The 25,529-nt window shown below is 36.8% G+C and overlaps 2 protein-coding genes across 2 annotated transcripts; both read left to right on the forward strand.

The window, feature by feature from the left end:
- Nucleotides 1-3,624: 3,624 nt before the first annotated feature.
- Nucleotides 3,625-21,568, forward strand: LOC121988676 (vacuolar cation/proton exchanger 3-like). Its single transcript, XM_042542228.1, has 12 exons — nt 3,625-3,877; nt 4,907-5,167; nt 5,551-5,618; nt 5,682-5,710; nt 5,841-6,037; nt 6,131-6,343; nt 13,115-13,246; nt 19,271-19,387; nt 19,471-19,524; nt 20,118-20,234; nt 20,544-20,637; nt 21,285-21,568. The coding sequence occupies exons 1-12, from the start codon at nt 3,875-3,877 to the stop codon at nt 21,290-21,292; spliced, it is 1,293 nt and encodes a 430-aa protein (XP_042398162.1). The 5' UTR covers nt 3,625-3,874; the 3' UTR covers nt 21,293-21,568.
- Nucleotides 21,323-24,800, forward strand: LOC121988678 (pollen receptor-like kinase 3). Its single transcript, XM_042542230.1, has 3 exons — nt 21,323-21,458; nt 22,188-23,675; nt 23,856-24,800. The coding sequence occupies exons 2-3, from the start codon at nt 22,364-22,366 to the stop codon at nt 24,491-24,493; spliced, it is 1,950 nt and encodes a 649-aa protein (XP_042398164.1). The 5' UTR covers nt 21,323-21,458; nt 22,188-22,363; the 3' UTR covers nt 24,494-24,800.
- The last annotated feature ends 729 nt before the right edge of the window (nt 24,801-25,529 follow it).

The raw sequence follows: 25,529 nt of genomic DNA on the forward strand, positions 1-25,529 counted from the left end.
AGAGTAATAGATTAAGGGAGTATCAAATTCAGGAGAGGATCAAATTTACTTAAAATATTATTTCCTTAAGTTTTTTATTTAAAAATTTTATGGATTTTTTAAAAAATTCTTTAGAAAATCCTACCTCAACTTTTTAAAAATATATATATATATATACTTTGAAAATCTTACTTTAAATATTTTTAGCAAATATTTTTAAAAGCTTTATTTTAAAATAATGTCAGGTTCAGGGAGGATTAATTCAAATTATTTTAACAAAATTATTTTCTAAAATATTTTGTAAAATTATTTTTTTAAAATGTTTCCTTCAAAATATTTTAAAATTGTTTCTTTTACTTATCTTTGAACATATGATGTTATAAACTTATTTTTGCAAATCTAATTTCATAAACCTATTTTTTAAAACTAACTTTTATAAAAATTAACTTTTTAAATTTGGATATTAAAAAGTTTACTTTTATAAAATTAGATTTTACAAACTTAATTTTAAAAATTGAGCTTATCCACATAGTGTTGAAATTTGAATTCACTTTTGTAAATTTGTATACTTGCAAATTAGCTTTTATAAACCTTACTTTAAAATTAAATTAATTTTACAAAAATTGTCTTTGAAAATTACTCTAATTTTGTAAACTCATTAATAAGTTATCTTTCTAAATTAGCTATTTTTCAAAATTTAACTATTTTACAAAGGTTAAAAGATAATGTTTAAAGCAAAATTTTTAAAATGTTTTCTATGTTTAAACTCCCCCAAGTCACTTTAATTCAAACTCTTAATTACATTTTCTTTTACTTCCTTAATTGTTTATTTTTTCTGTGTTATTTTTGATGAATGTTAAAGGGAGAGGGTTAGGTGGTTTAAGGTAGTTAAAATAAAACAACGAAATACAAAATATAGACTAACTTAAAAACCTTATAATTTCTTGTTTTACTTGTATCTTTTTTACTAACTTAACCCAAGTTGTCATTGCATCAAAAGGGGGAAGATTGTTGGTGCGGTTAGTACTAACGGTCTAACTCAAGTTTTGATGAATGACAAAGTAGACTAAGTTAGTTTCATATTGATTTAACACTTTGACCAAGTGTGAAGGAGAAGCCAAGACGAGTCGACGGGCTGACCTGACGTTTGGCACGAAGTCCAGCTAGGTCGACGAGCTGACCTGATAGCTGGCACGAAGTCCAGATGGGTCGAAGGGCTGACCTGACGTCTGGCACGAAGTCCAGTTAGGTCGACGGGCTGACCTGATAATTGGCACGAAGTTCACACGGGTCGAAGGGCTGATCGGATGTCTAGCACGAAGTCCAGACGGGTTGCAGAGTTGACCAGACGTCTGACAGGTAAGTTAAGATAAGTCACTGGAAGGGAGTGATTGTGAGAACGTATTCCCGTGAAGGGAATATTAGGCGTCAATCCAACTTAGATCCATTTCAGAAATCTAAGTTGAGATTGTCACTAGATTCCGGTCTCGAGGAGACGGAATCTAATTACTGCTTTTATTACTCTTATAACTTAATAGTTTTGCATTTTGCCTCGAACTAATACTTTGTTTTGTAGGGTAGTTTTGTATTTTGCCTCGGACCAATTTTTTTTGTAGATTGCTGAAAAAACAAAGGTTCATGCGCTAGGAATGCAAAAGTTATCCTCGACGTACGACGCCACGTGGAGCACTCTGGTTAGACGAGTTACGTCACACTCCAGGCGCCCGGAAGGGATCCGGGCGCCCGAAGCCTCCTATATAAGGAGGATGCACCCTGGAGCAAAGAACAACGAACAACAAGATCTTCCAACACTTACTCTGCCGTATTGTGCTCCTGCGACGCTGCGAAGCTCCTTCGACAACGCGCTTCTTTTTCATTCATTATTGTTGTCGGTATTTTTCCTTTAAAGCAATTGTACTTTCAATTGTAATATTTCGAATTGCTAGTGGATTGCCTAACGAAAATACTCAACGAGTGTGAGCCTTGGAGTAGGAGTCGACCAAGGCTCCGAACCAAGTAAAAAATTACTTGTGTTAGCGTTGCTTTAATTTTTTTTTTTCTCTGCGTACTCAATCTTCTTTTTGACTTTTTAAATCGATATTTACCCCCCTCTATCAACTTTCACGATCCAACAGTGGGTGCCTAGGGTGACCTAGCGGTTCAGGCGCCTGGACTTGGTCAAGACTCCCGGACCCGAAAAATCATCCATAAGCTGATGTAGAGTGTATCAATTGATCAAGCCACGTGGTCCAAGCACCCGGAGGGGTTCCAGGCACTCGGAATGAACCTATTTAAAGTCCTTCGACCAGGAGCTTCAGAACAACAACTATACAAGTTTCTCTCCTGCTCGGTACTCCGAAAAAGCTCCTCCAACAACCGACAACCGACGACCAAGACTTTTCGTATTTTCTTTGTTGTCGGTAACTTTTATTTTTAGTTTTTGTACTTAACTCTTGTAACACATTTTGCGAACTATTAGTGGATTACCCAATAAAAACATTCGACGAGTACAAGCCTTGAAGTATGAGTTGTCGAAGGCTTTAAACCAAGTAAAACTTGGTTTGTTAGTATTGTTTTATTTTTTTCCGCTGCGTACTTCACTTCGCTCTCGATTTTCGACGATCATTATTTATCCCCCTAGCGTCTTTCCGATCCTACAGGTCCATCAGCTGATTTCGGCAAAATCGTCTGATGGACCTAGAGATCTCGGAATGATATGAACCAGTTCCTATGTGTTCATCTAATTCTCTTGATTATTAAAATGCTATCGAATATGAATTTGACCTAATATATTGAGGGTAGTAATTTTTTGAATACAAATGTGTCTTAAAAATTAATTCATGTTTAAAAAATCACCACTCTCAATACATTGGATCAAATTGATGTTTGATAGTAATTTTACAATCAGCAAAATTGAACGAACATATATGAACTGATTTTATATCATTTCGAGATCTTTTGGTCCATTAACCAATTTTGATTAAAATGGATTGATGAATTTTTTAAATAGAATGAAAAAGATTTGACTGAAAAAAAATCAATCGACTAATTTATTTTTACAGTCCAATTAATTTAAAGACGAGGGTAAAATAAAAAATAAAAAAATAATTTAATAATTTTAAAATTATAATACATTCTTTAAGTATTTTAAAATCTTATCTACCAAATTCTGTAAAAAACTGTCGTAATTAAGCAAATACCTCCACCCAACAGAATCTATTTGACGCATCTACCCAAAGATTCTCACAGTCATTGTTGCATTCCACTCCTTAGAATCTTCTAAGGTCTGACGTGGCACGCCAAGAAAGGGACAACCCGCTGATGACCGTGAAAGGCAACTCGTTGGCAGAAGCACATTTATTTATTTATAATTTTATTATCAAAAATTATACTCTTAAGACTTAGGCCTGCACCGCAACTATCCGCTGTAAATTCTCGTCCACGAAACACACTTTTCACAAATGACCGGGAAATGTAGTTCTTTCCCTCATGTGGTCCCACTTATCCTTGGTGGAGAACACGTCGAGCTTGGGTGAGACAGCGACAGCTGATCTGACGTGGTCAAGATCGGGCCCGAGGCGACTTCTTGGCTCCCCCCGAAGTTTCGCAGAAGCTTCCAGTTGGCGCGTCCTCAAATCTCTGCCGTCCTTGTTCAAGTGGAGCCGAATCCCTAGAATGAAGGCGATGTTCCAAAAAAAAATTCTCCAAATTTGAAGAGAAAAAAGGGCAGAAATCCAGATCAACGGCGGTAGCGGGGAAAGAGATGGGTTTGATTTGATTTGAAGTATTGTAGCAAAGCTTCGTCTTCGTCTCAGTTTATATCGATTTGCTTCTCGCTTCGCTTTGCTGAACCTTCTCTTCGATCTCCTTCGATCGAGAGAGCAAAGAGTGAAAAATGGTAGCTTGGTTTATTTTGTTTCCGATTTCTATCTCCATGCCGTTTGTAGATCTCTGTTGGGCTTGAATTGTTCATTTTTGGCTTTAGAATCATACTCAGTTTTGATATACAACGCTTGCAGACACTGAATTTTACAACTACCAAATGAATGTCCGAAACCTGGCGATAGATATTGAGTTCACGTTGACATTAAGAAGGTGGATCTGTGACTCAATATCTTGTGCCTCAGAAATTTGGTGTAGCAATTAAAAGAATCTTAGATCATGCCGATTGCTGAATCCTCTAGCGCCAACCTACTTTGTTTCCCGGGAGCAACTTCCATGATAAAGAGAAATGATTGAATGGCTTCTTCGCAGTCATCCTTTGATGGCCAAATAAGATTCGTTTAGGAATTGAAGCCTTAACTGTGAGGCTGAGACTTCTTGTTTATAAGAGTTCTCTCCTTTTGCCCAGTTAGTCACTGCCTATGTTAGTTTACAAATGATGTGGACAATCATGTGACCATTGTATTGTTTTTTTCTTTCTTTTTGAATCTTTGGCATCTTCACATAATAGTTGCTTGTTTGATGCCCCTTCCTTCATTGATTAAAACTCAAAATTTATTTTCTTGATTCAATTTTTTAATCTAATACCCCAAGCTAGGTGTCTCGACCAAGAGTTATGATATAGAGCTTTTTCTTAGACTGTAATCAATGATTTATTCCCATCATCAGTATTCCAGATGAGCCTACATCCATTTGATACTGATTCTAGTATGATACAAGTATACATATTGCAACCATTCTTTGCAAATTAAGTTGGTTAGTTCCTTTGTAGTGCATAGATGGGCCCAGAAGATTCTATCCTTATGATATTGTGAACTTTGTAGTGCCTAGTCCGCTATTGGATTTATTTCTTTTCAGCACTACTTCAACCACTTCCATTTCTGAAAGAAAACATTTGGACGTATTTTTTGCAAAAAGAATCTTTACTACTGATTTTTTTTTTAGATTCCAAAATATGATTGTTTTTTATGGATTAATTATACAGATGAGACCTGTGGATGAAAGGGAAGGTTTTGCAATGGAGGTGGAGACAATTGTTAATTCATCATTACCGTCCACAAAGATTATTGCTTCTGAGATACTCCATAGTAGGCCTCTTTCAAATGTTGCTTATTTGAGGACCTTCTGGAGAATACTCATTGGACTTTCTAAGAGCATTAAAGTTGTTATTTTCTCTGCAAAAATTAATATTCTACTACCATTTGGACCTCTGTCGATCATTCTCCACTTTCTCACCAAAAATCACGTAAGTCAAAATTCAGATATTGTTTGTACCTGTCATTTCCGTTTGTTTTTATGATTTTTTTTTGTCCCATAAAAATATCGACAAACTTAAGTTAAACTAGGAAGTTTTTTTAGTCAACTACTTGGTCGCCATGAAAATAAAACAAATGTCATATGGGAGTTGTTTCTGATTAATGATATTAATCAGTGATTTCTGAGTCTGACCATGGTGATTCAATATAGAACAACAATTAATCACCAACTGAAATAACAATTATCAGAACCTAATTGCAAAAAAGCTAATCTTCTCTATTTAAGAAAGGTCAATCATATATCTTATTTTCCACTCCCTGGGATATTATCCTGAAATCATCTCTCTGATTATTCCTTTTCTGCTCATTTCAGGGATTAGTTTTCTTCTTCAGTTTGATAGGTATTATTCCTTTAGCTGAGCGTTTAGGATATGCAACAGAGTAAGTTATTCTGTATTTGCAATATTGTTTTCATCAAATGTACTCAGAATTTCTATTTCACAGGCAGCTTGCTGCTTACACTGGTAATACAGGTAAGCTAGATCTAACTATAACGTATAATTCTGCCATAAAATATCTTTGAGTTTCTTTTTTTTTTAATTTCCTTTTGGGTTAGATGAATATAACATGTTAACTGTTTTTTTGTTTGCTTTGCAATTGCAGTTGGAGGATTGCTAAATGCCACCTTTGGTAATGCAACCGAAATGATAATAGCTATATATGCACTAAAAAGTGGAATGATCCGTGTTGTGCAGCAATCATTATTGGGCTCTATATTATCAAATATGCTATTAGTTCTTGGTTGCGCTTTTTTTGCTGGTGGAATTATTCACAACAAAAAAGATCAAATTTTCGACAAGGTAGTTCTTTTGGTTAACAAATGTTTACATTTTGCAAAATTTAGGATGGTTGTATTATGGTAATTGATATTTATGTAGATTTAATCGTCTTAGGCTGCTGCTGTTGTAAACTCGGGGCTATTGTTGATGGCTGTTATGGGTTTAACATTTCCTGCTGTCCTCCACTTCACCCGATCAGAGGTGCACTATGGAAAGTCAGAGGTTGCCCTTTCGAGGTTTAGCAGTGGTGTTATGCTTGTCGCATACGCAAGTTACCTTTTTTTCCAACTCAGGAGTCAGCAAGACAGCTACCATCCGATTGCAGATGTGAGTAACTAGGCAGATATAATTGGAATTTTGATTACATATATGCTCCTTTGCCCAGCTAACTTATTGTTTCATTTATGTCATATGCTTCCCCTGATCAATATGTAAGATTAGGAATAGCTGATAATTCTGTCATTAAGTCCTTGATTTAGTCATAATTTCAGGAATATTCCACGATCGTTTCCTATGTAAATATAGATTGTAAAAGATATTCAAATAAAAAAAAAAATAGGAAAGTATAATCTGTCAAATATTAGCTTTATTTAGTTTTTTTTCATTAGTTTCCTTTTCTATTGTAAATTCTCTCTATAAAAGGAGAGCCTTGTACTTATTCTAGTTAAGTGGAAATAATTATTTTCCTCGTATTTTCTATCTTGGTATCTGAGGAAAAAGGAAAAAAAATACAACAACAATAAAATTGTAATAGCCATGTCAGAAGTCACGTCCAAAACCACTACAACCCAGCCACCTTCACGGTAAAATCCTCTGAGACCCTGCAACACCATTCCAACTCTCATTCAGTCCAAATCACCACCATCCGCTTGAATGGTGACAACTTCCTCTGGTGGTTGCAATTCGTCCGTATGTATATCCGTGGGTAAGGAAAAATCGGCTATATCACGAGTGACAAGAAGGTTCCTACTGTTAAGGACCCGCTGCATGCCACATGAGACACTGAAAACTCCATGGTTATGACATGGCTAGTCAACTCCATGGAGGAGGCTATAAGTACCAATTACATGTGCTATCCTATGCAAAAGAGTTGTGGGATAATGTTTGTCAACTGTATTCTGACCTTGGTAACCAATTTAAGGTTTTTGAATTGACTTTAAAGATGGGGGATATTCGTCAAGGAGATGATTCCATCACCAAATACTTCAATTCGTTGAAAAGATTGTGGCAGGATCTTGTCCTCTTCAGCACATACGAATGGAAATTTGCTGATGACTGCAACCATCACAAGAAAACTATGGAAGACGGCTGTATTTACAAATTTCTTGTAGGTCTCAACGTCGAATTTGATGAAGTACGAGGAAGGATTATTGGGAGACCTCCTCTCCCATCCATTGGTGAACTATTTACCCAAGTCAGATGAGAAGAACGCCAAAGGAGTGTCATGCTCGGAAAAAGGAGTGCAGTGAGTCAATTGAAAATTTTGCCTTATTTACTGATGCTACCTACAAGGCTGCAACTTACCAGTGCAGGTCTGATGATAAGCCACGGGTTTGGTGCGATTTCTGCAACAAGTCTCGCCATCCACGTGAGACATGTTGGAAAATTCATGGCAAACCTGCCAATTGGAAAAGCAGCAAGCAAGGAGAGAAGAATCGTGGATTCCTACTACCAATGAAGTTGACTTAGGTCTCTTCAACAAAGAGTAGATTGCTCAATTCTTGAAGTTGATAAAATCCAACTTCTTATATGTTATTCATTGGCACAAACAGGTAGCAAGCCTAAAGCTCTCTCTTGTTTAAACTCCTCTCCGTGGATCATAAATTTTAGAGCCTCAGATCACATGTCTAGTTGCGCTCTCTTGTTTGGGAAATGAGAAAATTAGAATTGCTGATGATAGTTTTTCACCTATTGCATAAAAACAACTTATTAAACTAACCAAGAAAATTAATTTCAATTCTGTTCTTCATGTTCCTAAATTAGCCTATAATCTTTTGCTTCCTTAGTAAACTATCTAAAGATTCTAATTGTCGTATTATATTTCTTGAATCACATTGTGAAATTCAAGACTAGAACTTAGGGATGATGATTTGGCATACTGGGATGATTGAAGGTCTTTACTACTTGGATGAAATACTTGTTCGTAATAAAAAAGTTCAGAGCTTTTATAGTATTAGTTCAAACTTGGTTCGAGAAGCACTATAGACTAGGACATCCTAGCTTTCTTTATCTAAAAAACTTATTTTCAGAATTATTTAAAGACATTGATTGTTCTTCTTTATTTTGAAACTTGTATTTTTGCAAAATCTCATTGTTCAACTTATTTGCCAAAGATTTACTAGGACTCCAAACTTTTTTATTTGATTCATAGTGATGTTTGGGGCTCATCTAAAATTACTACTCTTTTTGGAAAAAAATGGTTTGTAACATTTATTGATAACCATACACGTTAATGTTGGATTTATTTGATGAATAAAAAAAAATCTGAAGTGAGTAATTTGTTCAAAAATTTTTATTGATTGAAAATCAATTTCAAACCAAAATTTATATTTTACATCCCGATAATGGAACATAATATTTTAATGAACGCTTTGGTATTTTTTGAATGAAAAAGACATTTTTCATCAATTTACTTGCCAGGATACCCCTCAACAAAATGACATTGCAGAAAAAAAAAAAAACATTTACTTAAAATAGGACGTGCCATAATGTTTTACATGCATGTTCTTAAGTATTTATGGGGTGAAGCAATTTTAACAACCTCTTATTTGATAAATAGGATGTAAAAGTGTTAGAATACAAAACACCTCTTGATTGTCTTAAATTTTTTTTCCTGAAATATGATTGTTTTATGATTTATTTGTCAAAGTTTTTGGATGTATTGTCTATGTTCATATTCTATGTCAATTTCGTTCAAAATTTGAACCGCGTGCTATAAAATGCATATTCTTGGGGTTTCGTTCAACAAAAAGGGGTATAAATGTTTCGATCCTCAAACAAAAAAAAATTATGTGAACATGGATGTCTCACTTTTAGAAACAAAGTCCTATTTGACCAAAAATTCTCTTCAGGGGCGACAAGTGAAGTAAAAGACAATTTTGGGGACATTTCTAAATAGTCACTTACCTCTACTACCTAGTATCAGAGACTCTCGATCAAGGGGAGAAATACTTTAAACTGATCACCAGGATTTGAGTTCTGAGCTTCAGGTTTATACTAGGAAGGGATTTCATATGAGAAATAAAGACTCGAATATCAAGCCTACACAACACCAGTCTGAAAATCCAAGCTGCACCGAATTTCAAGTAACCCTATCCCAAGTCTAGCTTTGATTCCTCCCATTGTGTCTAATTGTTCACCTACTATTCCTGATCGATGTTCCTATAACAATTAGGAAAGGTGTCCGAAATTGCACTAATCATCCTATTGCAAAATATCTTTCCGATCAAATACTGTATAAAAAAAAAACCATAAAGCTTTAACTTCTAGGATTTCACACTTGTTTGTTCCAAGGAATAGATAGGAAGCTTTGGATTATTTGAGTTGGAAATTAACAGTCATTGAAGAGATGAATGTTTTAAGGAGAAGTGACACTTGGGAGATAGTTGATCTACCCAAAGACAAGAAACCAGTTAGGTGTAAATAGGTGTTTACAATAAAATGTAAAGCTGATGGAAGCATTGAAAGGTACAAGGCTAGACTAGTGGCCAAAGGCTTCACTCAGACTTATGAGATTGACTATCAAGAGACTTTTGCTCCCGTTACGAAGATAAACTTTATTAGAGTCTTGTTATCTCTTACAGTAAATTCAAATTGACCTCTACATCAACTTGACATTAAAAACACATTTCTCAATGGTGATGTAGAAGAGGAGGTGTTCATGAACCTACCGTCGGGATTTGAGAAGAGACTTGATCGTGGAAAAGCGTGCAAATTAAACAAGCCATTATATGGACTCAAACAGTCACCAAGAGCGTGGTTTGAACACTTTGGAAAGGTTGTTATCAGTTATGGCTTCTTGCAGAGTCAAGTAGATCACACAATATTTTATAAACACTCAAAACACGGTAAAGTTGCTATTTTTATTGTTTATGTTGATGACGTTATCTTAACTAGCGATGATGAAACAAAATTAGCAGTCCTAAAGAAGAGACTCGCAAAAAAATTTCAAATTAAGGATCTAGGAGTCCTCAAGTATTTTCTCGGAATGAAATTTGCAAGATCCAAGAAAGGTATATTTGTTTATCAAAAAAAAATATATTCTTGATCTCCTTGGAGAAACAAGTTTGCTTGTGTGTAAAATGGTTGAGACTTCGATTGTGCTTAACTTGAAGTTACAAGTTGCTAAGGCTGAAGAAGTGAAGGACAAGGAACTATATTAGAGACTCGTAGGAAAATTGATTTACTTGTCTCATTCATGGCTTAATATCGCTTTTGCAGTTTGCATTAGGGGTATAATCGAGCCGAGCCGAGCCGAGTTCTTGAATATTTGAGTTTGGCTCGTTTATAATCGAGCTGAACTCGAGTTTTATTTAACGAATATATTCATGGCTCACAAGCTTATTCGAGCTTTTATCGAGCCTAAACGAGCTTAATAAATATAAATTATAAATTCAAATATTTATTAAAAACTAAATTATATATTTAGAGAAAATTATAATATTCTTATTAAAATTCACAATTTTATTCTAATAAATAAATTTAATATATTTGTCTATATTTTTCATAAGTAAAGTGTAAAATCTATAAATTCAATATCAAAACTATTATTTTTTTATTTAAAAGTTGATTCATGAGCTTACTAATGAATATGCTCATGGGCTAATGAGCTGAGTATTGTGAAGCTTGAGCTTGGTTTGTTTATCTTAACGAGCCTCATTAAATGAACTCAAACGAGCTTTTATCGAATCGAGCCTCGAATAGCTCATGAGCGGCTTGGTTCATGCACTCACCACAAGAAGAATATTTCAAATTCGTATATAGGATATTGAGATATTTGAAAGGAACTTCAGGGAGAAGTTTATTATTCAAGAAACATGGACATCTTCAAGTCGAAGTCTACACAGATGCAAACTACTGGGAAACATGGACATCTTCAAGTCGAAGCCTACACAGATGAAAACTGGGCAGGGAGTGTTACAAACAGGAGATCAACATCTGGCTACTGTTCCTTTGTTGGTGGGAACCTAGTTACATGGCGAAGTAAAAAACAAAATGTGATAGCCAGAAGTAGTTGCCCATGGAATTTGTGAGGTGATGTAGATCAATGAAGGTTTAGTGTGACAACAAAGCTGTTATTTCCATAGTTAGATAGAAAATATGAGGAAAATAATTATTTTCACTTAACTAGCATTGGTACAAGACTCTCCTTTTATAGAGAGAATTTACAACACAAAAGAAAACTAATGAAAAAGGAAACTAAATAAAGCAAATATTTGACCGATTATATTTTCCATTTTTTCTGATTTGTATATCTTTTACTATATATTTACATAAGAAACGATCCTAGAATATTCCTGAAATTGTGACTAAATCAAGGACTTTAATGACAGAATTTCCAACACTCCCCCTCAAACTGGTTTGAAGACATCTTCCATAGCTAGCTTGCTAGTCAGCTTATCGAATTGTTTGTAGTGTATTCTCTTCGTTAATAGATCAACTAATTGTTTATATGTTAGAAGATACGTCATGCATATTAACAGAAAATATGAGGAAAATAATTATTTCCACTTAACTAGAATAGGTACACGACTCTCCTTTTATAGAGATAATTTACAATAGAAAAGGAAACTAATGAAAAGGAAAATAAATAAAGCTAATATTTGATAAATACTTTCCTATTTTTTCTTATTTGTATTTTAACGATCTATATTTATATAAGAAACGATCCAGGAATATTCCTGTAATTATGACTAAATCAAGGACTTTAATGACAAAATTTCCAACACTCTCCCTCAAGCTGGTTTGAAGATATCTTTCATAGTCAGCTTGGTAGTCAGCTTATTGAATTGTTTCTTGTGTAGTCTCTTTGTTAATACATAAACTAATTGTTTATGAAGATATGCATGCATATTATTCCAGTGTTGATTTTCTCCTCGATGAAATGTTTATCCACTTCTATATGCTTTGTGCAACCATGAAGAACCGAATTATGAGCTATGGAGATGATTCCGACCTCACTAGCCAATCTCAGGTTGTGAGTGACTAGGCAGATGTGAGGAAAATAATTATTTCCACTTAACTAGATAGGGTACAAGGCTCTCATTTTCTTGCAGATGTGAGTGACTAGGCAGATATAATTGGAACTTTGATTATATATATGCTCCTCTGCCCAGCCAACTTATTGTTTCATTTATGTCATATGCTTCCCCTGATCAATATGTAAGATTAGGAATAGCTGATATTTTATGCCAAATTTTAAGTTTATGATATCCCACATATATATCGTATGCTTTCCCTGATTGATATGTAAGATTAGGAATAGCTGTTATCTCACACCAAATTTAAGTTTATGATATCTTGCACCTATTTATATCGTATCCTTTCCCTGACTGTTATATAGGAACAACTGCTATTTGATACTGCAACAGTCATTAATAGCATTAAAGCACACGAGATGGAGCTCAATCCAAATCCAAAATGACAAGTCACTTAGATGTCTCTTGGTATTTATGCATATTTTAAGAACCTTTAATTATAGTTATGAGACTGACCAAATCCTCTCCTCACTACCTACTCTAACAAATAGATTTGACTCTGGCTGCTTTGCTGTCTTGATTTACCATAAATCTCCATAAAAAAATTCTCTCTATACTTGCTGAGCTAGCTCGTTCTTGAGTCAATACCTTTCAGTTAGCCATCAATTGAGAAGTAGCAAAAAATTAAATTCATTTTTATGTCCCCTTTTTGCCCCTTATCGCCTTGCTACTGAAAACCATAATTGTATCTTTGATCCCTTTCTGTGTTTTTTTTATAGCAAAAGGTAAAATGAGAGTTTATTTTACCATCTAAAGGCATATATCTTCTTGTTTGCTTGAATTTTTTTTTTACTTCTTTACTAAATATATTTTAATTATGAAGTAGTGTTACATCTTCTAGGAAGAGGGGCATAGTGAAGATTCTGATGAAGAAGAGCCTCCAGAGTTGAGCCAGTGGGAAGCAATATCATGGCTTGCAGTTTTGACACTTTGGATCTCCATTCTTTCTGAGTACCTTGTTGATGCCATAGAAGTATGTCAATCTTATGTTCATTATATTGAACAATTTTTTTCTTAGAAAGTAGCTTTATCATGCTATTTTTTCTGCAATGATTTGTGTATTGCATCTGTATCTGCACATGCACGTCGTTGAGCAATCCTCATTTGGCTATATAGCTTTCATCTAGATTCACCTTCCCTCTGACAGTGTTTACTTTCCACATTACACTCTCCAGACATAATTTATGGAATCCATGATCTGAGCTTGTGACTCGATGCAATGTTTCACCAGGTGGATTGTTTGAAGAGTGTAATTTTCTCTACAAATGCTGCACACCCTGATGTGTTTCTTATAACAAACTAAGAGCTTTGTTTTGGTAGTCATTTTAATCATATGAGTCAATGGACTTACAATTCTTTAAGAACTATTTGAAAGGCCTAAAGGAATGGCCACTGTCTTAGTATCTCGATTTGGCATTGGATATTGGTGGTAGGCTAAAATGAGATTTGGTGATGACCGACATACTGTATCAGTATGAGAGTTGGTGCTGACCAAGGAAAAGAATACCGTTTTGTGTCGGGCAGCACGGACGGTTTTTACCGTTCTGTCGCCGGGCCGAAATCGGCACCCGACACGCAGTGATTTCGGCGCGTGATACGTGCGGGCGTGGCTCTGTGCTTTCAGCGCGTGATACGCGCGTTGATGCGCGCCAGCACGCGCGACACTCGCGATCGATAAATCGCGCGATAGGAGGAATCGAATCGATTCCTTCTGTCGCTCGCAAAAATCCTATAAAACATACCAGCGAGCGATCGATTAACAACAGCGAGGCGGCAACGGCGAGGCGAGGCGATCAGTGACAGAGGTACGATTTCCCCTATTCGTCGGTGTCTCGTCTCGTACGCATCGCAGGCGGCGTCGAAGGAGTCATCGGATGCCTCCGGCGCCACCGGACCCCTGTGATCCGCTGCTGTTGAGCGGCGTGATTGCGTTGTTGCCGCCTCACGTGTGCCCTAGGTGAGTTTAAGAAAATAAATTATAATTTAAATTTATAATAATTCCTAAGATAAACATGATATTTCAAACAGGCTTTTATAAATCCTAATTAAATTTTCTCAATAAAAATTAAAATATATAAAAAATATATTTAAAAATTAAAATTTTAATTAATATTCTGAAAATTTAATTTTTAATGTTTTAAATTGTATTTAAAAATTTTAAAAAATTATAAGAAATCTGTTTAAAATTTTAAAAAAATTATAAAAATTCAGATATATATTATAATATTTTTTATTATTTAAAATTTAATTTAAAGTTTTTTAAAAAATCATAATAATTCAGATTTATATTCTAATATTCTAAAAAAAATAAAAAATCTTAAAAAAATCTTAAAAAAACTAATAAATTAAATTTATATTTTGATATTTTTATTATTTTATATTTTTACAAATAATAATTAATTAATTAATTTGTATAATTATTATATATAAAGTAACATCTTTATGCTAATTTATATATTTATTATAGATAATATTTTTTTATCTTAGAGTTAATTTAAAATTTGGATCCCTGAATATTAACTTTTGTACTTTTGTAATATGTTTAGAAATATTACAAGTCTTTTATTTTAAAAATTTTGATAAAGGTATGCTGTCATATTTATGATTCCTAATAAAACACTTATAATCTTGTGCAATTCTAATCATTCTAAATTGAGAAAGGTGAATTAATATTTTTAGGAGATTGTTTCAAATTTTAGAAAGCCGCTCTTTATAATTTATATATTTAATTTGTAAATTTACAATGATAAATATATTCTTAACGTTATAAAATGATGATCATTACCTAGAAATGTGTATTATTCTTAATTTTTTTATAATGCATAGACAATGGCACCCAAACAATAATCTCATGATCCAGATTGGAGACACGCACGTCGATTAGAAAATCGATTCCATTGGCAATGTTTGCATTGCGATATGATTGGACGCGGTGGTGGAATCACACGTCTAAAACATCTTGCTGGTGGATATCCGAATGTTTCTAATTGTCCAAAAGTTTCTCAAGAAGTTCGTCGTGCAATGAAAGACGAACTTGATGGCAAAAAGCATTAAAGCATAAACAACAACAACAACGTGAACTTGTTGATAGCCGAAGCTCTAAAGAACCAATCTATGATGAATTTGAAGGTCATGGTGAAGTTCCAAATGATGAAGACTTTTTAGCAACTCTCAGCGCCTCTCGAACTCAATATGACTATGAGCAAAATATGCGACATAGAAGTGGCTCAACTACTGCATCAACATTAGGAAGGAGTGCAAATGTTCGTATTCCTTCAACACAAGGTGGTATTGGTTGTTTTTTTCCTTCTATGGGACGAAGACGTGCAGTCGATATTGCTGATATTGATCCACTAGCATTCCTACACCAAGCTAGCAAACAGATTATGATTGATGATGCATATTCAAAAGAGAAGAAGAAATCAATCGTAAAAGTATTGTTAAATTTTTTTCATTTTAATCATATTCCCCCTAATGTAGCAAACAACACATACTACCGTAGCATAGTGTCCAACATCCAAAAATCTGGTCTTGGTATTCAACCTCCGACTGCATATGAAATTGCCGGTCTATATTTAGATGAATAAGTGGAGGAAATCAAGACTTGGATCCTATCATGCAAGAAGCAATGGAGCTTATATGGGGTTACATTGATGTGTGATGGTTGGACAGGACCTACACGGATGAGCATTATCAACTTTCTACTATATTGCAATAGAAAGGTGATATTTCATAAATCTATTGATGCAACTACAGACTATCATGATGCACTCTACATATATCGTTTAATAGATAGTGTAGTTCAAGAGATAGGTGCAGAACATATAGTGTAGGTGATTACAGATAATGGTGCGAACTTTAAGAGGGCTGGAGAGTTATTGGAGCAACAGTATCAAACATTATTTTGGACACCATGCGCAGCACATTTGATAATGGCAGATATCGATAAGCTTGATATAGTGAAGAAGGTAGTGAAAAAAGGTCAATCTTTAACAAAATTCCTCTATAATCATCATTGGGTTCATGGATTAATGAGGAAATTTATTGATGGGGAGATTCTGCGACCAGGAGCGACTAGGTTTGTTACTCACTTTCTCTTGTTAAAGTCGTTAAATCAGAAAAAAGTCTGATTAAAGGTCATGTTCTCTTCTGAGGATTGGGAGGCCTCTCGATATTCTAACACGGCCGAAGGTAAGGAGGTGCAAAAAATTATTATATCTGTCAGATTTTGGGACTATATCGCAGAGATTCTTATATCAGTAGAATCATTGTATGTTGTTCTACGTAAAGTTGATATAGACAAGAAGCCACAAATGGACAACGTTTATCGCCTAATTCATGAAGCGAAAGAGGAAATTAAGAGGCGTCTACAATCACCAACCAAGTATCAACATTATATTGATATAATCACTACAAGATGGGACAATCAAATGGGAAAATATATTTATTTGGCTGGTACGTATTTTTTAATGATAAAGAATCTTTAATATTATTATTAATAATTATATATGTTTAATTATCGTATGTTATTATCTCAATCCGGCATATCAATACCATTATAATCTTGGCACAAATGATGATTTATTAGTGGCTCTCAGACATGTAATATCAAGACTGCATACAAATAGAAAATCAATTGCTGAGACTATTAATGAAAGTCGATTATTTCGTGAGGCATATGGTTCTTTTAGCGATCCTATTGCAGTGTCATGCAGATATAAAATGGATGCAGGTAAGTATAGTAAAAATTATTACTAATTATTGTCAACAAATATAAATACTATTTTAATTTTGTTCTTATTTATCTTACAGCTGAGTGGTGGCTACAATATGGAGGATCAGCTCCAAATTTGAAAAATATTGCAGTATGAATTCTCTCACAAACAACATCTTCAAGTGGTTGTGAAAAAAATTGGTCAACTTTCTCCCTCATTCATACAAAAGTATGAAATCGTCTTTCTTATCGTCGCTTGGAGAAGATGGTCTACGTTCATTATTATATGCGTCTTCAACTAAGAGCAATAACAGAAGAGAATGAAGAACAAGAGTTTGGTGATGTAGACCCATTTGATATTGGATTTGTCCAAACTGAAAATGATTCAATGATGGATTGGTGGAGCGCTGTTGAGGCTGAGAATCCATTACTTGATGAAGCAGGAGACCCACCACGACCATCTCAATTTCTTACTCAACAAATTGAAAAAATACAAGATAGAGGAGATATCTGTGAGGAAGAAGATAATGATGAAGCATTTGATCAAGAATTTCGATTTTCTGGATCTCGGTCTAGACATTCTCAAACATCCCAACCCTAAATTCAACCAAAGTCCATAGATAAAGGCAAAAGCAAAGGCAAAGTTCCTGCAATTTTTACTAAAAAGAAAGAAAAAGGTAAACCTCCTGCTTTTACAAGAAGGGGACAATTAAGCATTAGAGAAAATCCACTCGATGCAATTGATGAGCAAGAACATGATGACAGTGATGAAACTTCATCACCTTTTGACATTATAGTCTGACAAGAAGTTCGAAATGAGGATAGTGATGTTGATAGCAGTGCAAGTACTCATGGAAGTGATGACAGTGGTGATGCATCTAGTGGTAAAAATTATGTTCCCCCTATTCTAGCACCGGAGCCATGGACATGTGAGATAGATTACACACATGCAACTCAAGATTATGATCATGGAGTTAGAAGTAACGCTATTCAATATCAGCGTTGATATAAGGGTGACAAACAAAAGAAAACTCATAATCAAGATATGCGGGAGAGTTTAGCTGAGATTGATTCTGGTCGAAGTTCATCATACTCGCAACCTTCTTATTATAACTCTGATGCATCTTATGGTGATCCATCGTACCAGAGCTCGGGGACGTATGCTTATCCTTATCCTGTGCTTGTTCCTGTACCCGCTCCTATTTCAGTGGTGCTAGTTCAAATCCAACATCCAGTGATGTATCGAGACACGCTGATAGACATGTGGAGAAATCAATATCAATATTGCATGACATGAGATGATTATTTAATCTGGATGTTGGAGAATTATGGAGTTGATCTAAGTAGAATGTTACAAGAACCAATGCTTCCATCTGATTCACGCCACTCCTTTTAGTATTAGTAAGGTAACATATTATAATGTATCAATTTAATTCAAGTTATTGATAGATCAATTTTTTTAAATAAAATTATATTTAATTATTTTTTCTAACAATATTAAGTTGTTTAATAATTGAGAATTTATATAAAATCAGCATATAATTTATTTTTAAATTATACACAATAAACATATTTATCTAATTATTACTATATATAAATTAAAAAAAATACCGAAACAATATCAGCATGGTACAATACCGAAACTGTATCGTTCCGGTCTGGGACCGAAATCTCGGCACGGTTCGAGATTTTAAATCTTGATGCTGACCAACATTGATCAGGGGATGGGGTGGAGATGGAGTGGAAGAAGTGATGGCAAAGGATGAATGGGAGGACCACGAAGAGGAAGATGGAGAAGGCAACCCATGAGCCCTCTGTAAAAGGTCCTGGGTTTCAAACTTAAAACCTGTGAACCCCAGGGTTTTCCGTTCACACATAGAACGTAGGACCTTCCTTTTTATAACTCTGAGGAGCTGTAATATGATCATCATTGACGGACACTCTCCATTGCAGTTTTGCTGATGCTTCCACTGAGATTCCCATTTTTGAGGCCAATGTTAGTATCAGCACACTGGAGGTGACAATGAGGGCAAAATGGAAGACCTTGAGTGAATAGCTATCTTGTAAACGTTACTGATTTACCTTTTTATGTCAATCCATTGTATCAAGTGAATCCTGGTTTAATGCAGTTCTAATTTATAATATTTGGAGTAAAGTTCTATTTGTTAGCTATCCTTATTTCTAAACATTGTACAATTTGCCAAATTGATTCTGTTGTTGTTCATATGGAAAAAATTATAAATTTTTGGTCGGCTTATCCTCCTGCCTGCTGTTTTTGTTTAGGGAGCTTCTGACGCATTGAACCTTCCACTTGCCTTCATCAGTGTAATTTTGCTTCCTATTGTCGGAAATGCTGCTGAACACGCTAGTGCAATTATGTTTGCCATGAAGGATAAGCTTGTAAGGAATCTGGAGGACATTGATTAATGTTGATTACTTTACACCCATTGCAATCAACTTACCTCTTTTTTTTTCTCTTGTAGGATATTTCTATAGGAGTTGCCATTGGATCATCAACTCAGATATCCATGTTTGTGGTAATGCTTTCATAACCTATCTATTTATACTTATTCCTTTAGGAGTTGTATTACAACAAAGGTATAGCCACCTACCCATATATTGAATTCTCTAGCCAATTGCCCATATATCAAATAATGTGTAATTATTAAATTTATCACCGAATCATCCATGGAATACAATGAAAGGTATATAGAGAGAGAGTAGGAGGCATTCATGAACCTAGAACATGTGTTTTTAAATTCCAGTTCAGATGAAGGAAGAGGTTAAGATTATCTGTTGCTTCCAAGTTTATCTGCTGTAGGCTTTGCAGTAAGCATTAAAAAAGTTTGGATAAGTTTCAAGTCTATTATGTGCAATTTTTTGCATTGTTGGACGCTCCTCTCAAAAGTAAAACACACTTCTAGTTTCACACCAGTAACAGATTGCTAATTAAGCAATTCTGAATCTTTATGCTATATAATTTTGGTGCCTAGTTATATTAACACACTTTTATGAATCATCTTATTGATTACTATTCTGGTGCCTATGGGATTATGAAACATTTTTCAATGTCCATGTTTCCTTCTTTTATATGATGTTACCGATGTGGATTACCATGTTCTTGTTGCAGATTCCTTTCACTGTGGTTGTTGGTTGGCTCATGGAGAAACAGATGGATCTAAATTTTCAGTTGTTTGAGACAGCAACTCTCTTTATTACAGTGTTGGTTGTGGCATTCATGCTACAGGTTGGTTCTCTCTTTTTGTTCTTGGGGGTGAAAGGTTGGTTCTCAAATTGAAGCATGTTTTAGATTGAGGTCCATTAGACATTAGATTTGGACTTCACTGTCTTATAATTGTCATTTATGTTATGCAATCCTTGTACTGATAAAATTTCATACTGTCGCGGATTCATTAGTCAATATATGCATCTTCTCGTACTTTGTTTAAAGCTTTTGAATTCGGTAAAAATTTTCCAGTCTTTTCTGTCACATTTTCAGAATAGGAAGAATATAATACCAATTTTCCGTCAAATAATGATTGTTTTTCTTTTTCAGGAGGGCACTGCAAACTACTTCAAAGGCTTAATGTTGATTCTCTGCTACTTTATTGTTGCTGCAAGCTTCTTTTTTCACACAGACCCCGTCGACAGTGAGTGAAAGGAAACTCTTTGCATATGCTTCATGATTCCAATCTTTCTAGTTATATAACATGATTCAGTTTTTTGTATGAGTTGAAAATATTATAACAAAATATTTCAATACCAAAGGAGAATGTTCCAACTAAACCAAGAATATGAGACTAAATTATTGGAATTACACTCTACCCTAGGTGCGAGTATAGAAGCCATTGATGTATAGGAAAGGAAAAGAAAGTCTCATTGAGTCTAAAAATAAGATCACAGATCTAGACATTGAACTTGTATTCTTAGGGGGAAAAAAAACACTCACCCTATGCATGAATAAAGAAATCAATTGGTTCTAAGGGTATCAGACTAAAACTGGCACATAAATGAACAAAGATCATTTTCATTCTATCTTCCATCCAAATAATCGGATCCTTAAAAGAACATATCTAATAGCTAGTAAAGAGGTGAAAAATACAAGGAAAAAGGATGGATAGAATTATGATATTTCTCCCATAGTTTCCCTTCCATTTATGATTCATTGAAGTAATTGACAGAAACAAGCATCAGCACTATCTGATCTAGTTCCATTTCCATGGAAAAAAAAATTACAAAAACATCAACAAAATCATGATATCAACTCATCAAATTCACATTTGTACTATGTTTTTAGGTGACTAATCCGACAACGAGGAGAAGCTAATCTCATCACACAATCAACCGACTAATAATTACATCACGCTGAAGGCCGAGTCATTTGCCGCTAAGCCCATGATTTTGGTACCGTTTATCAAATATACACACGCCCATAAACTCATTTGATGAAATCAGGGAGCAAAATTTAGAGGTCTGACTTCTCTCTCGTTTTCATTTCTGTTTTTCCCCCCTCTTTAATATCATGTAAGTTCATAGTTGAAGGTGAACATTGTTGTCAAGATAATTGAAATTTTTTTCCAAGTACCTTTTGTATGATTTATATTTTGATTCTGTGGATATGGAAAGATCTTACAGGGACCGACATTTTTGTTTGAGATGATTGAAATTTGTCACATAAATGCAGTTTCAATTTATTCAGATTTTTCCTGGTTCTTGCCTGTAGCAATTTATAAATAATTAGGCTGGTTAATAAGGATTAGTTCTTCCAATTAGTGTTTTTGCCCGAGTTGATTCTCGATTTGTTAAATGATAATTTGTTCAATCAATCCTGTCGATTAGTTTAGTGATTTGAGCTCGTTTTCTATTTTCCATTTATAAATAATGTTTTGTTTTATTTTATTGTATACAAAATAATAAATACTAAAAGTCGCTAAAGCTACGAGTTTTTTTAAAAGATAATTTATTAAAATTTATTATTGTTTTCCTCTTTTAAAAATTATTGTCCTCATACTAAATCTCGTTTGACAATATAATTAAGCAGTTGACGGGTGGACTTTTAATAGTCTCGTAATAAGTATAATTTAACTTCCTTTTTCCTGTTTTTAACAAACAAAAAAAAAAATCCCAAAAGTTATGTAATATTTAACCATTTGCCTATAAATTTGGAATTATTATTTGACCACAACTTTATGTTGACCAGGTCAACGCATGCCAGCCTCGATGTATGTGTCTGTCTAACTATTCTTGTCCTTGTACAACTCTGCTTCCTCCTCCTCCTTCCTCCTTCTCTAGCTCTCACCCATCCGCCATGACCAAGGCCGTGACAAGGCACCGGACACATCGCAAGAATCCAGCGGCCTCCCTCCCTTGGCCGCCATGGTCTTCCTCCACCGCTGCCCCCGGCGCCATTGTGCTCTGCTTCTCCTCGTAGTCTTGCAGGTGCTGACACCGGCGTGCTTCAGCGACGACACGCCGTCGCCGGAGACTGCCGCGCTGCTGCTACTCAAGAACTCCTTCACGAACGCGACGAGCTTGTCTTCGTGGACCAATTCCACCGGCGGCGGCCCCTGCGACAGCCGCTGGGACGGCGTCATTTGCCAGAAAGGCAGCGTCGCCGGCCTCGACCTCGCTGGCGTAGGCCTCTCCGGCGATATCGACGTCGACGCGCTCGCGCAACTCGCTGACCTCCGCACCGTGAGCTTCGCCGATAACTATTTCTCTGGCGGCATTCCGGCCCTCAACCGCCTTCACACCCTCAGGGCCATCTACCTCTCCCGCAACCTCTTCTCCGGCGACATACCCGGCGACTTCTTCGACGACATGACTCGCCTGAAGAAGCTCTGCATCAACGACAACGACTTCACCGGGTTGATTCCTTACTCGCTGTCCAGGGCTTCGGCCATGATGGAGCTCCAGCTGCAGAACAACCACTTCGCCGGGACGATTCCGGCGCTCGTGTTGCCGTCTCTTTCCGCCTTCAACGTGTCGAACAACGAGCTCGAGGGGGTGATCCCGGATGTGTACTCCAAGTTTAACGCGAGCTCGTTCCTCGGCAATGAGAACTTGTGCGGGGAGGCACAGTTCGGCGACCAGCCCTGCAAGGAGGTGGTGGCGAGCAACGGGAAGGTGGCGGCGATCTTTGTGCTCGTCGTCTTCCTCATCTGCTTGGTCGTTTACTTAATCACGACGCGGGAGCAGAAGGGAGAGGAGCCGCTGGATCTCGATGCGATGAATGACGAGAAAGTGATGGAAGCAGCGAAAGAGGTGAGATTCCGGCGAGTTCAGAGTATCGCGAAAGAGGGCGAGGTGGGGCAGTCGCGAAGGATGGGCTCGGCGGAGAACAACGGAGGCGGAGGCGGAGGCGGGGCGGGGGACTTGGTGATGGTGAACGAGGTGAAGGGGGTATTTGGGCTGCCGGAATTGATGAAGGCATCGGCGGAGGTGATGGGCGGCGGGGGGATGGGATCGGCATATAAGGCGGTGATGACGAGCGGCGTCGCGGTGGTGGTGAAGCGGATGCGGGACATGAACCGGATGGGGAAGGAGGCCTTCGACGGCCATCTCCAGCGGCTGGGGAGCCTGGACCACCCCAACGTGCTGCCGCCTCTGGCGTACCATTACCGGAAGGATGAGAAGCTGTTCGTCTACGAGTACATCCCCAAGGGAAGCTTGCTCTACGTCCTCCACGGTGAGAAGCTCTGAGAAATTTTCATTTTACCCCTCGTATTCTATCTAATTTTTGTAAACGGAGAGGAGGAGTACTTTATTCTTATTTTGTAAACTCGGAGGGCAAGATGAAATTTTGTCGTTTATAATTTCTCCGGTGGTTGATTTTGCAATTGATCTCCGGCGATGTATTTGATTTCAGGCGACCGAGGGATCGACCACGCGTCGCTGGATTGGCCGAGGCGAGCAAAGATTGCGAAGGGCGTCGCGCGCGGGCTCGCCTACCTCCACGACCAGTTCCCCTCCGACGAGGCGGAGGCGGCGGCGCCGGCGCCGCACGGCAACCTCAAGTCCGGCAACGTCCTGCTCGCTCCCGACTTCGAGCCGCTCCTCGTCGACTACGGCTTCCTGCCGTTGCTCAACCCCACGGCGATGACCATGCAGGCCCATCGGGCGCCCGAGGTCGCCGCCGGCAGCGGGCCGGCGACGCAACGGTCCGACGTCTTCTGCCTCGGCGTCGTCCTCCTCGAGCTCCTCACCGGGAAGTTCCCGTCGCAGTACCTCGGCGACGGTGCCAAGGCCGGAGGCGGCGGCACCGACGTCGTCCACTGGGCGACGTACGCCGTCGGGGAGGGGCGGGAGGCGGAGATACTGGACCCCACGATCGTCGCCGGGCCCCACGGCGCCGCGTGGGTGCCGGAGATGAAGCGGCTGGTTCGGGTGGGGGTGGACTGCTCCGCGGCGGAGCCCGAGCGGAGAATTGAGCTGCGGGAAGCCGTGGCGCGCATAGAGGAGGTGGCGGCGGGCGGGAGGGATGGTGCTGGGCAGCGGCCGAGCTAAGCCCAATTAACACGTGGAGGGAGACGTCAAACGATGAATTAATTCAAAAGCATTAGAAATGACTCATTAGTATTATTTATTTTCTCAAAACTCATTATTATTTTTTAAGTTTGTAAATAAGTGCTATAGAAATGACTTGTTTATCGACTCAATTACTTGATTAAACTTGTTATATAATGTAACTAACTTTTAAATATTCATACTTTATATAATTTTATATTTAATACATTTAAAATGATTGTAGCAAATGATGAAGATATAAGAGATCGAGTCTACTAGAATAGGAGAATTTTAAAGGCTCTTGTGGTAAATTATTAAAATAAATATATTAATTTATAAACTAGTCCATCCATTTAACTTTGTAATATTTGAATTGTAGTTAATTGAGTAATTAGAGCAAATATTTTTTTCACACTAAATGTAAATTCTTTTGAGACGATCCAAACTTTGTAGTATATTTAATGTACTTCCACATGCTTTACCTTTAATCATATACTAAACCCTAAAGATTGGAATTAGAAGAATTGTAGTTGAACCAAGAATGGTCATAGCATGCCTAGCGCGACTCCTAAGATTATCAACTACTAACAAACCTTATTATGGTATGTCAATGTTGTTAGCGAATCTAACATGTATTACAAGCCTTTGATAACCAAGTTACTCGGGGAGACACAAAAAAAAGGCATCTCCCCTTCGATAATTGTTCCTTTTCTCCCTTGTGAGACACAAAACGAGGCGCACAATTGTGTGAGATTTGCCGACAAAGACAAATAGATGTAACTCATCGAGCCCCCGCAAGCCATCACAAACCCTAGCAAAGGCTAAACACAGCATGAAGGCCTTGACCACATGACAACTTAATAGCCGAAAGCATTGCGAGCAACAGCTGGCTAATTGGATCATTAACTATGGATCTAACCAATCCTTAATGACATGCAAACACCAAACTGAGCAATTCTCTACTCTTCTCCAATCTTGGAAGGGTTTTCCCTCCTTGTTCTCTATAATTGAAGTAATAAATGGAGGCTACCCTAAT

The sequence above is a fragment of the Zingiber officinale genome, chromosome 6B (assembly GCF_018446385.1).
Source record: "Zingiber officinale cultivar Zhangliang chromosome 6B, Zo_v1.1, whole genome shotgun sequence".
Taxonomy (NCBI): domain Eukaryota; kingdom Viridiplantae; phylum Streptophyta; class Magnoliopsida; order Zingiberales; family Zingiberaceae; genus Zingiber; species Zingiber officinale.

Excerpts from the sequence above, each read along its gene's own strand:
- LOC121988676 (XM_042542228.1), top strand. Across the intron at positions 5,168-5,550 it reads ACTTTCTCACCAAAAATCAC|GGATTAGTTTTCTTCTTCAG; the intron begins GTAAGTCAAAAT and ends TGCTCATTTCAG. Across the intron at positions 5,711-5,840 it reads TGCTTACACTGGTAATACAG|TTGGAGGATTGCTAAATGCC; the intron begins GTAAGCTAGATC and ends TTGCAATTGCAG.
- LOC121988678 (XM_042542230.1), top strand. The coding sequence starts at position 22,364 with ATGGTCTTCCTCCACCGCTGCCCCCGGCGCCATTGTGCTCTGCTTCTC. Across the intron at positions 23,676-23,855 it reads CTTGCTCTACGTCCTCCACG|GCGACCGAGGGATCGACCAC; the intron begins GTGAGAAGCTCT and ends ATTTGATTTCAG.